The 12,680-nt window shown below is 26.8% G+C and overlaps 1 protein-coding gene across 1 annotated transcript; it reads left to right on the top strand.

Annotated features, from left to right (window-relative positions):
• Positions 1-209: 209 nt before the first annotated feature.
• On the top strand, positions 210-1,905 carry LOC112291855 (uncharacterized). The gene is made up of 4 exons (XM_024539769.3): positions 210-354; positions 854-921; positions 1,169-1,298; positions 1,531-1,905. The coding sequence occupies exons 2-4, from the start codon at positions 867-869 to the stop codon at positions 1,574-1,576; spliced, it is 231 nt and encodes a 76-aa protein (XP_024395537.1). The 5' UTR covers positions 210-354; positions 854-866; the 3' UTR covers positions 1,577-1,905.
• Positions 1,906-12,680: the final 10,775 nt, after the last annotated feature.

Genomic DNA, 12,680 nt, shown 5'->3' with positions numbered 1-12,680 from the left:
AAGCACCTGAGGACGGGGTCGCTGAGCACCGGCGGCGGCATAAGACCGCAACCAGGGCTCATTCCTGCGAGGTGCACGGGACCCAAGGCCGAGGTCGGCCCATGCCGCGGGGGGCCTATAACCCCACGCGCTCGGCACCAGGCTCCCTTTGAGCGTGTCTCCTGCTATTTCTGCTGCAGTTCTTCTTCTTGGAGGAAAAATCTCTTGTTTCCATCCTTCTTAAGGCCCGGTTTTGTGCCAGTTTGTGGAAGCAACAACGACAACAACAGTAGAACAGTAGAACACAGGACACAAGCACTCTTGTCTTGCCTTAAAGTTTGCCATCGCTACCCATTTCTCCAAGTGTTGCTCAAGGTAACGTCTCGCTGTTGGGTTTGGTACTCCTGATGTTTCTTCGCAATTGAAACGACTTTTGGTTTCTTTTCTTGTTGGATCCTCAGAGTATGACTACTGGGGAGAGGCTTGATTTCACGTATTCTTTTTAGGGTCGTTTATTGTTTTTCTGGTTTTGATTTTGTTTTTCTTTCTGTGATGGAGTTTTCGAGCAGAGAAATTCGTGTGAGAGGTGTGGTTGTGTTGTGTAGTGTATGGGTTTATTTCCTGGGATTACGTGTTAGGATTTTTTTTGTGTTGAGTAGTTTTCCTTGGTGGGGAATCGGTCACATGAATCCTCTGATTATTTTTAGCGAGTTGTTTGCTGTAGTTTCTCGCTCCCGTTTCTGTTCGTCGTTGTTTTGCTCTGGTTGCGCGTATTGTTAAGTTTGACGAGCGATCAGTTTGTGGATACTGTAGGGGAAGTGTTGAGGGCCATCTTGATAGAGACTGACTAGATTTTTTTTGTGCTTGAATGTAGAACTTTGTGAAAGATGAGTTATTATAATCAAGGAGGGCCACCTGTAGGAGCACCTCCTCCGCAATACGGTAATATTTGAGCTTCATTTCTTTCTGTTATAATTTTTTGATTTCCTGTCTTGTTAGTGATGGTTTACTCTTAGCAGTAACGCAATTCAGTTATTAGTATTTTGGTAATGGTTAGAGTGTTGTTATCAAACGTATAGCGACCGTAATTACATGAAATACTCGTTTATCACGTGACTGTTTTGTAATGCGAATGGAGTGTTTGCGGTTTGATACGGTGGAATTGATTAAATTGAACTGGACGGTGCAGCTCCTCAAGGATATCCTCCTCAGGGTTACCCGCCACAAGGATACCCACAACAAGGATACCCGCAACAAGGATACCCTCAACAGTATCCACAACAGCAGCAGAACAAGAGCCCATCGTTTTGTGAAGCTTTGTAAGTTACTTGCAGCTCAGCAATTTCTCGTTTGTCAGATATATCCCACTGGAAAATCCACTACGTTATGAACAGAAATAATCTCGTGCTGAAGGACTGTTTGATAACGTTGTTGTTAGTACTGGTAACAGCTGTGGATGTGTGAGATAGAAGTGGCCTTGTGAATCACGTAGAATCTGTAGTGATTGTGTGGTTGGATAGAGCTGATCTAGTCCCGTGGCTTGTTTTGCAGTCTTGCGGCTTTGTGCTGTTGTTGCTTGCTTGATGCATGCTTCTGAGCATGGCTCATTTGCAACCTGGGTGGAAGATGTATCAAATGCAAATGCAAATGCAATGGTAGCTGCCGGCAATTTTACTACCGTCAGTATGATCTATTCAGGCTTAGTTACTTTCTAGACTTCTTTTGTTCTTTTGAAAGATGCGACGTGATCTTGAATATTAGTTCCTAGTATCTGGAGGAACGTTCAAACTCTCAGCATATTATCAGCTGCAACCAGAAACACTCGGGGGTGGGTGTGGAGCATATGCCTAATAAGTGTTCTGGATGTAGACTAGGATCTTTTTCATCCAACCAGGCTTGTAGTCGATGTAGTAAGTGCAGCAGCTGTGCTGACGATTAGAATTTTTTTCTTTTGGGTTCGAATCAAAATCCGTGTATACCCGGTACATACTGAAAGCGTTTTACTTCATTCTTTTAAGTTGATGTGGATTTTTAAAAAAGTTTTGTGGAATCGCGGTGACTCCAAGTGGATGTTTATATATATGTGTATATATATGGATTGATTGGTACCAGTTCGTTGGTTGCTCGAAGAGTCATCGGATGATTGGAAGGACAAAAACATCGTTGAAAACTTTATTTTGCACCAGGTCCAGAATCATTTAAGATGCAGCAGGATAGACCTTGTGTATTAGTCGTTACTTTTCTCTTTTTCACAGGAAGTGGTCAATTGCTTGAAAAGAAAGTTCTATAATGTATGTTTGTTAAGAAATTTGCTTGGTACTCCCTTTTCATTATGGAGTCTAATAACTTAAGCAGAGGAGAAAACATTTTTATTTTTTTACCAATTAGAACATAAGCATCAAGTAGTTGGTTTTTTTTATTTAAAAAAACTAAACCAAACATCATAGGAAGGAAGATGATGTGGAATACATTCTTTTTTCACATTATATGTGTATTATTGTCTCTTAGATTTTGTAGTAGGCCTAGTTTAAGGATATAGTTTTTACAAAAAAATTAAGTAATATGAATATATCCTAAAAATAACCATTAAATATAAAATATGTGTTTTTGTTTTGATTTAATTTATTTTCGAAAAATTGATTATAATAAATAGAAATAATAAATATTATTTTAGTGACATATTTAGGTTTATTAGAAGTATATAAAGATTTAGTCTATATAATAGTCTTTTTTATACTTGGTATTATATCTAAATACCAAGGATTCTAGAAACGTTTTATTTTTCTTCTTCCAATTGAAGAATCCTAACAAGGCTTTTGTATCATGGTCTTTCAATATAGATTTTTCAATATAAAATATCACTTATTTTAAGTCAACATTGATGTTTATTTTGTATTGTACTTCTAAAATTTTTGTGAGTTTTTTTTTTTCTGAAGACTCTATTGAAGTACGAAATAGTTAAAACAAAAAAAAAATTCACTCAAACAAAAGCATTATAAGATTGTACAATTTTTTTTGTTGTACTTTACACTTCTTTTATAAAACAATCTTTTAAAATAAACTTCAAGGGTTTATCAAGGCAAAAATATGTTGATGCTTTAAAACCATAGTATATTTAGAAAGTTTATAATGATATTTGATTTACTAGGCTACTTAAATGTCTTTAAAATTTTAAAATATTGCCTCAAGACTTAAAAATTATTTAAATAACTTAAATTTTGGTCTTAATATTATAATGATATAACCATATCTTATTACTTACTTTAAATAGAAAATATTCTTTTTCTAAAAGTATCAATATTAATTTTTTTATTCTTCTTAAGTTTATTTTATTAATATCTTTAATTAATTATGAAATTATGCTATTTTTATGTTAAATCTTTTAATACTAGATTTTTAACTTTTAAAAAGTAATAAGTATCAAATTGTAAATGACAACCATAATTGGAAGAAAAAAAGTTTTTTGATAAAAGAATGTATAGCATTACTATATATATATATACATATATATATATATATATATAAAAATTGATGATAAAAAGATTGTCTAATTATTTTAGTGATACTTAATATTACATTATAAATATTGTCTTAATAATTTATTCAAATATTTTATTTATCCATTAGTTTGAGGATGAAAAACTAAAAACAACTCAATATTGACTTGTAAAATGTTAAAGGGTGCTATCTAAAACCTTAAGGCAAAATTAATCTCAAATCAAATATAATATTACTTAAAAGTTTATGATATCAATAAATATTATGAAAAAAAAAGTTTATTTGCTTCTTCACTTATAATAATTTCACTCCATGGTATAAAATATTCTACTTCAATTGTAAATTCCACCATCATAATTACAAAGTCATAAAAATTTAAAATTTAAAAATTTGTAATAAAGTCAATTAAAACTAATGACTAAAGCTACTTTAGAATAGATACATGTTGAAGAAGTCTATAGAGCCAATGATGTAGAGTCTTTGCATAAGAACAAGTTTCTTAAGATTGAAAAATTATTTTAACAATTTTTTACATTTAAGGCTACAAAAAATCTCTTGAAATAAGTCTCAATTTTTTATTTATTTATTTGGTTTATTTTTGTTGTATTAAAATTTATGTTGTACTTGAAGTACACGTAATTGTACTTGACCTTTTGGAATTCATATATCTATATATATCTATATATATATATATATATATATATAAAATCAATAAGATTGTTTTTAAAAATAAAATCTCCTATAAATATAATTAAAATAATTTCTAACATCAAGAATAATAGGGTTTGTTAACATACTTTAAAAAAAATTATTTTAAAAAATAACATCAATTAAAATTATTGATTTGACTCAAAGGTGTAGTTGCATTAGCTTCAAAATGATGATTTTTTGTTGATTATATACAATATTTCTTTCTTTTGGTGCTAAATAATGATAATCAAACAATGCATCTAATAAGCCTTGTTATTTTTTAAAACAAAATGCATATTAAATATATAGTATGGGCAAAGATATATTCAAATAGATTTGGCAACAATTGAAATCATGTGTTGACATGAATTGCTTAAGATTCTTGTGAACATTATAAATTATAATTACATAAGCAATGTCTTTTTGGTAGTGATGCCATTCTTAGAATAAATACATACCGACAAGAAGTTCTTTTTTGTGAATCTTATAATTATTTTTAGCTACATATAATTTTTAAAATTAAAAGATAATAGAATGAAAAGTATCAATTTCATCTAATAATCATAAAATTATACTTAATAAAAAATTTGATGTATCTTATTTCAAGAATAATGGCTTTAAAAAATTTGGACAAAATAAAATAGGAATTGATGTAGATTATTTTTTTCAAAGCTTAAATTTTTTCTATTTTATCTTGACTCTATTCTAATTTGACTTTGCAAGTTAATTATATAAGTGGAGTAACAACTTGAAAGATTTAAAAAATTAAAAATTTAATAATAGTTTGCAAATCCTAAAAACATTAGACATTATGTACCATTTCAAGAATTTACCAATCCATAAAAAATAAAAAATAAAAAAAATCTATTTTAATTTTTTATTTAAAATGATATATTCTAAAAATCTTATTTTAACTATTTAAAATAGATTTTTTTTTTTTTTTTAATTTTTTTTTTAAATTTTTTATCTTAGTATGTAATCTCATCTTTTTAAATTTTTGTTGTATGAAGCAAATATGTTGTTTATGTTTCTTCATAGTATTAGAGTGTCATTTAAGTAACATATGACAAAATTATCTAAAAATTCAAGAAATAAATTATTCATCAAATGCTAAAAAGTAGCTAGAGCATTTATATGGTTCAAAAAGCATCACATTACATTTAAAATGGCCATATATAGTCCAAAATATAATCTTTCATCTATTCCCTTTTAAAATACATATCAAATTGTAAGTTCTTTGTACATCTATAATAATATAGATTTTGATCAAAGAGCCCTAATGTCAAAAAAAAAAATAATATTAATTCTTGATGGTTAATTTATTGAGTCTACAATAATCTATTCACCTACGCAAGGATCTATTTTTTTTTCTTTAGAAAGAAGATGTGTACACTTGAAAAAGCTTTTAAATATCAAATAAAATATTAATTTTTTTTATTAATATTTTCTCTTAAAGAAATAATTTTATTCTACATTAAGTTATAAACTAGTTCAAAGAGTAGTTGAACTTATTCTCAAAGATTAATTGCAAAATCATAATATTAATGTTTTGATAATATATTAACATCTTTTTTCTCAAATATATCTTAGTATTTTTCAAATTGCTCCAAATTTCTATTGCAACCTTTATTTGGATAAAAAATTGGTGTTTTATAAATAATAAATAAATATTTTTTATTTTCATTGTACATAAATGCCTTAATTTTAATAAATAAAAGTCAAGAAGATTTTATAAAACTTAGAATACATCTTTTAATAACCTTTTTAAATTTCTAGTTAATATTAAAGCTATATGATTTAAATTAAAGAATAACTAATATCATTAGATTTGAAGGTCATTAAATAATATTAAATACAATATTGAATATTTAATGTCTTAATACTACTTTTAATGGCTTTGTCTCTTCTCTGACATCTCTAAATGCAAGTGGTTGTCTATCAATAATCTTTTATGGAGTTAATTAGATCTTCTTTAAAAGAAATATTTTTTTATAATTCAAAGATTAAATATATTAGGATTTTGGTATTTAGAAACACTTCAATTAAAAGTCACAACTTGAAGTTTTAATAGTTATAGAAAGTTGAAAATAATGCATAAGATCTTATAGTAATATCAAACATTTAATTAATGAGTGTGGTCTAGGATTGTTTGATTGCAAGGTCCTTACTACAAGTAAACATCTTTTTTTTCTAACTTTTTTATGTTTGAATTTTAGTGTCTTGTCTAAAATCAAATTAAATTGATAGAATTATCTTATATTTTATGATATTCTTATTTACAATATAAACATAGGTTTTTACAATGGTATCTCAATTTTCTTCTAATATTAGTTAATTTGAATTGAATTATATCAACCAGCATAGGTTCTAGCCTTGATAAAGTTTTTTGTGGAGGACTAAGTAGTTATTGTCAATAATATTTTCTTCTCCAATCAAATCTTTGTTCTTGGTACCTTTAAAAGAGTAAATTCTTGTATGCAATTGCTTAAGTGATAATTATTTTTAATAAATTTTCTTTGGTCATTGTCAATAATATATTTTATTATTATTATTTAAGTTATATCAAATCTTATTTATTATAAAATTATTTTTTTAATCCAAATTACAAACAAATTATGAGATTTAGTAGTTTTAATAACAATTAACATGACTCTTATTGCAAAGAATAGAGTTTTGTTTCTACTACTATTTTTTGATAACTCTCTTTAAATATAGCCATAAATGATTTTAAAAATAATAAAAAATAATAAAAATAATAAAAATTATTTTTCATAAAAGTTACAAATTAAAAAATAATAATTTTAGATAGAAGTGTGTTTATATATCCTACTTGAATAATTCTATCAAGGTTCAAGGAGGATGTAACCTTAAAAAGAACTTATCATAAGAATCTTTGAATTTTTGATTTTTAATTTATCAAAATATTTAATATATTAATATTTGGTTCCTTTTTACTTATATTAAAAAGAATTTTAAAATTCATTTGTGAAGTTGATCTACTTGTAGTTGCTTCTTTCAATTGCATAACTTCTTAGCATTAATATTAGACCCCGTTGTTAACTTCTTCTATAGATGCAATAATAATACTTCTATAATTGAGGCTGCTAATATGTAAGAATTTTATTTAAACAGTAACAAAAAAACTTGATAAGATCAACAATAGTCGCAAATATATTGTAACATCTATCTAGTATAGTATGTGTAGTTTATTTTTCATTCTTTTAAGTAATTAAAAATATTAATAATTATATAAGTCAAATTAGAAAATACTACTCTGCAATCTCTAATATCAAATAAAAATTTCAATAAATAAAATTTATTTATTTTTTCAAATAAATATTATTTAAAAAATATTTAAAAAATAGATAGTTTATAATTTGTAAAAATATATAATATTTTATAAGAAAAAAAGAGATTTCTTTATTTTTTAAAAAATAAACTATAATAAGTTAGTAGTCTTATCAGATTGTCACAAACTTGAATAACAAAAAATCCCTAAAGAGACAATATTTACTTGTGTCACTAAAAGTAAGAAACCAAACAAATAAACAATAGATATAAGATGAAAATAAGGAAATTTAAGATTTTTTTTAATAATCACAAGATTTTAAGATCAAGTATTTGATTCTGATATACTTTATAATGATTTTTTGGATGTAATTAATATCTTAGAAATAATTAGATGCAACTTGTATATACAAAGGTTTTTCGATGTCCTTAAAAAAACTATTATTTCTCTAATTTATTTCTATTTATTCCTATTAATTCTATTTCTTTCTTTTATAAACTTAAATAATAATAGAATTGAAAATATCATATATATATATATATATATGTATATATATATATATATAATTAAATAAAAATACCTAAATTAACTAATCTAAATTTATATTCAATTATTATTTTAATATAGTTTTTTTATCATAAATTATTACATTATGGCTTGAAGTTTGTATTAAATCATATCAATATGCATATGTAAATGGAATAAGATAAAACAACCATACAAATACATTCTTATTAAAGAAAAACATATTCTTAGCAACTTGGTACATGAATATATATATATATATATATATATATACATATATTAAACTTGATACAAATCATGATATCTATCTTTAAAATCCAATAGATTTATAAAATAAAAAATAATTTATTTTAAAAAATAAATACATAAAATTAATATATATATATATACACACACACATATATATTAGAAATAAAATTATAATGACATGTGACTATATATGATTAAAATATAGTTATAAAAGTAAAATCTAAAAGTTTTTTTTGTTTTGTTTTTGTTTCTTTATTTTTTTTGTTAAGATTGATTATTAATATAATTTTAGAAATTATAAGTTTAGTAATTTAAGATTAATTTATTATGGTCCCTATATGTAAAATTTTTGTTTCATATAAAAATTCTATTAATATATTTTTTTGTTTATTAATTTTTGGATATTTTTTTGTATATATTTATATTTTAATTTAAAATAAGATGAACCTATTTTATATAAAAATAAGTAGATAGAAGCATTTTTTTATTACTTTTTTTTAAACTAGTAATTTTAAATAGTTATATATCTATATGAGTTTTACCAATCTACATTTGTATTTTCTTATATACATTTGTAATTTTAGCTTAATTTTATATATTTTTAATTGTAATAATATACATAAGATTTAAAAAATATATAAAAATATATTTAAATAAATAAAATAAAATAAATAATTTAATTTATATTTTATTTAGCATTGTCAAAGAATGTAAATGGCATATTGTAGGTGGCAAGATGTGGTAACAATAGCAAAAGTTGTAGTGACATTAGCAATACCTTATATGTATATCTTTAAAGAATAAATTCAAACTTTTAATAATTTATTTATATAGAGAGAGCAAGAGATTAATTATTCCAAAGGCTTTTGAATTTTTTTAAAATAAAAATTAAAAAAATTATACAAAATAATTGATTTTTTTTGAATAAAAAAAAAATATATATTTCTTACATTAAACATCCAAGTGCATTACTTTACTCAATAAAAATTTTATTAAGGTTAGCACATAGTGTATGATATATATATAGCAGAATAATTATATTTATATATGCTAGATTTTTAATGAGAAAATAATTTTTTTTAAAGTTCTTATTACATATGTTTTTATTTGTGACTTTCATTCTAAATCTTGTAAGTTTTTATATTAGAATGTTAGTAATGATATTCATATCTCAGTAAAACAGCAATTAAAGTTTCATTGTTTATTGGCATAAATTTGTAAAATTGTTAATTTGTTTTATAGTTCCATATAATTTTTTTGTGTATGTGATGGTATTATTGTTTCTATTATGTATGATTGCACATAAAATAATATAACCATATTTTTTTACAATTTTTTTGATAATTTGTAAGCACAATGGATTTTTTAATAGAAAAATGTTGAGTTTTGAATTATGAATATATCTATATCTATCTATCTATCTATATATATATATATATATATTACTTATGCATCAAGAACTAACTGATGTTTAGAATTGAAAACTTTATATATTTTTTTCAAATTGGAGTTCAATAAATATAATATTTTTCATATGAATTTTTTAATTTTTAAAATATCTTTTAAAAAATTGGATTATCCAACTATAAAATTCACTTCAGATTAAATTTTACGTGTTTCTTAATCTGCCATTCATCGGGCAGGAACAGTTTTCGTCAAGGTCATCCATCATCCATTTCTATTCATCCAAAATGAACCTTTCTTAATCAGGAAATGTTCCAGGCATTGATGTTTCTCATGAAGTGAAGCTTTATTGTAGCGGTAAACCCTAGACTGCATGGAGTGGCGCCGAAGAAACCGATCAGTGCTCCTTCAACGAAGACTCGAGGGACTGCGTTGCTGGACTGTGAGGAATTTGGTGCGGCTCAAACAGGTTGTGTCACCCAAAATCGGCTCGAGTATGTCAGATTTAAGCTTCAACACCAGCGCTGGACAGCTTGCCCTCCTCTCATCACCACTACCTCTGCTTTTTACTCCCATGATATTCCGCTCAGGCGCAGACATTTTGCTGCCGGTGGAATTTCAAGTAGCGTGGTGTGAACGAGTGCGTGGAAGAATTGACGAATTGTAGTCTGAACCTTCGACGTTCCGCATTGGGACGCGAAGGGATCGACGTTGTGATGCCTGGATACTATCCTGAGTGCTGAGAGAAGATTCAAGAGGAGCAACTCAATGTCTGATGGTTTGTCAAAATGAACTGGGTTGATTGAAAGAATAGCCCTGTTCATGCTCTTAACTGGGGACCATCTCTGCTTGGGTTTTTCGAACGCTGCGAGCTGGGTATATTGGGGTTTGGTGCGGTGCACATGGGCTGCTAACGGAGCTCAATCCCATGCCCGCAACAGGATGGGAAGCTGGTCGGCATGGAAAGGGTGGGGTGGGTTGCCCAATAAATTCAACAACTGAACCTACGAGGGGGCACTTGGTGGGGTAAACCACGAGGCAAGGTGATCTCAATTTGAAGCTCCGAGGGTCCCGGGGAGGAAGTCCGAGATCCCGAGGAAAGTCCGAAGGGTTGATGATATACAGCTGACGGTTTTGCTGACCTAGGCGGTTCAGTTGATCTAGATTTTGTGGACCTGGATAATCCATAAAGTAATCATTTGTACATACATACATACATGTATGTATATGTAAGGGAATGCTAAATCGACTCCACCAATAGTTAATTCAATCCAGCCATCATCGGAATCATGAAAAAATATATCATTATCTAATTAAAGTAGTATTCATATGAATACAAAAGCGGGAAGTAAATTGATAAGGTGTAACTTGTCACTATAAACATTATTGGAAGAACAATTGGATTAATCATGGCTAATATGTGTGTAAAAATAGTACATCCATAGAGACATTATCAATAAAATATTACATATTTGATAGCCAAAATAAATAGTAAGAAAAGAGTGATATATGTTTATAATTTTCATGTCACCTACTTCATTGCTATTCTAATTTACAAAATTCACTTTAACCTTATCATATTTTCACAATCTTAGTTTTGCAATTCTCTATTGTACTATCTTTTATCTAGTAGAAGAAGTAATGGGCACTTTGATATTGTTCTATTCCAAAATAAAAAAACATGCTCAATATAAACCTTCTACTAGAGGAATCATTTGATATGTACAATGACATGAAGAAATGCTTAGATCATTTTTATGCATGCCTATGGTTATATACTTTGTCAATGTTGCTTTGACAAGGGCCACACTATCTTTAAGTGTGACAAAGGTCACATTTATAGTAGATTTAAAGCAAATTTTTGTTAGCTTGATTTAGCTATGCGCTTGATAGGATGTCTATTTGAATTTTATGTTCATTATTTATATATGGACAAACATTGGCATTTATTGATTTGAAATGAAAGTTATAATTATAATCAATTAGCATTGTTGGCAAGATATTTACTTGTTCATTACTTCCAACTTGCATAAAAAGTCCAAATTGCTCAAATTCTTCTTATAGAGATAGGTTCAAAAGATATTATCATTGTTTTGGACTAAGGGGACCCAACAAGTTGTAGTTGTTGCATACACCATCTATAATAAGTGCTAATATCTTTGTGAGGTTCATCTTCATAGTCGTTTGCCTATTTATATTTTAATAGAAAATCTTCGCAACATTATATATTAGTATGCATACACATGGAATGAAACAAATAATATTAATTGTTTATTTTTTGCTCATCTTCAATATATACAAATTACAAAAAGATATCTATATAATATAATTATGGATTGCATATACAAAACAAACAAATTTAGAATGCCCATGATGCTTGTCATAAGTTTCAACATGTCTTCACAATTGTAGTTATATTCTTTAAAAAGAAACAAAATCATTTTTATCTTAGGGGTTGATACAATTTGTTTCACTAAATGGATCATTGTAGTATGGTGATGTGAACCATTTAATAATTAAACAATAGATATTCATGTATATTGTATCCACCTTAAATATACAATTAGATTAATATTAGTTTAATGTTATTTTAATTCATGTACTTGTTTGCATAAATAGAGGATCAGCTATTAGATTGATAATTAAAAAAAATTGGCATTGAAGATTAAGATAAAGGTAGGATAAACCACATGTAGTTGCTTCTTATTTTGGAGACAACTAAGAGTTATCTTGGAAATAACTAAGAGATATCTTAAAGACATCTTGGAGACATCTTCGTGATATTTTTGAGGTATTGAGGTGACTTAAGGGAGTGAAGAGATACACAAAAAAATGACAAGTTATTATATCTTTTGTTTTGGTGAATAAAGAAGTCAAATTTTGGATCTTTGATTCAGGTCTATTATAATTGATTGAAGTATTTGATTAAAATAAGCTTTTAAGATAATATTTAAAATAAGTATATCTATTTTTGTACAAAGTATGAAGGTTTGAAGCTTAGAAGTATTTGAAGTATATCTATTTTTATGCAAATATATTAGCCTAT

Source organism: Physcomitrium patens, chromosome 14, assembly GCF_059467195.1.
Source record: "Physcomitrium patens ecotype Gransden chromosome 14, ASM5946719v1, whole genome shotgun sequence".
Taxonomy (NCBI): domain Eukaryota; kingdom Viridiplantae; phylum Streptophyta; class Bryopsida; order Funariales; family Funariaceae; genus Physcomitrium; species Physcomitrium patens.
The sequence above is the reverse complement of the archived record's forward strand: the minus strand, read 5'-3'. Positions and strand labels throughout refer to the sequence as shown.

Excerpts from the sequence above, each read along its gene's own strand:
- LOC112291855 (XM_024539769.3), top strand. The coding sequence starts at position 867 with ATGAGTTATTATAATCAAGGAGGGCCACCTGTAGGAGCACCTCCTCCG. Across the intron at positions 922-1,168 it reads AGCACCTCCTCCGCAATACG|CTCCTCAAGGATATCCTCCT; the intron begins GTAATATTTGAG and ends TGGACGGTGCAG. Across the intron at positions 1,299-1,530 it reads CCATCGTTTTGTGAAGCTTT|TCTTGCGGCTTTGTGCTGTT; the intron begins GTAAGTTACTTG and ends CTTGTTTTGCAG.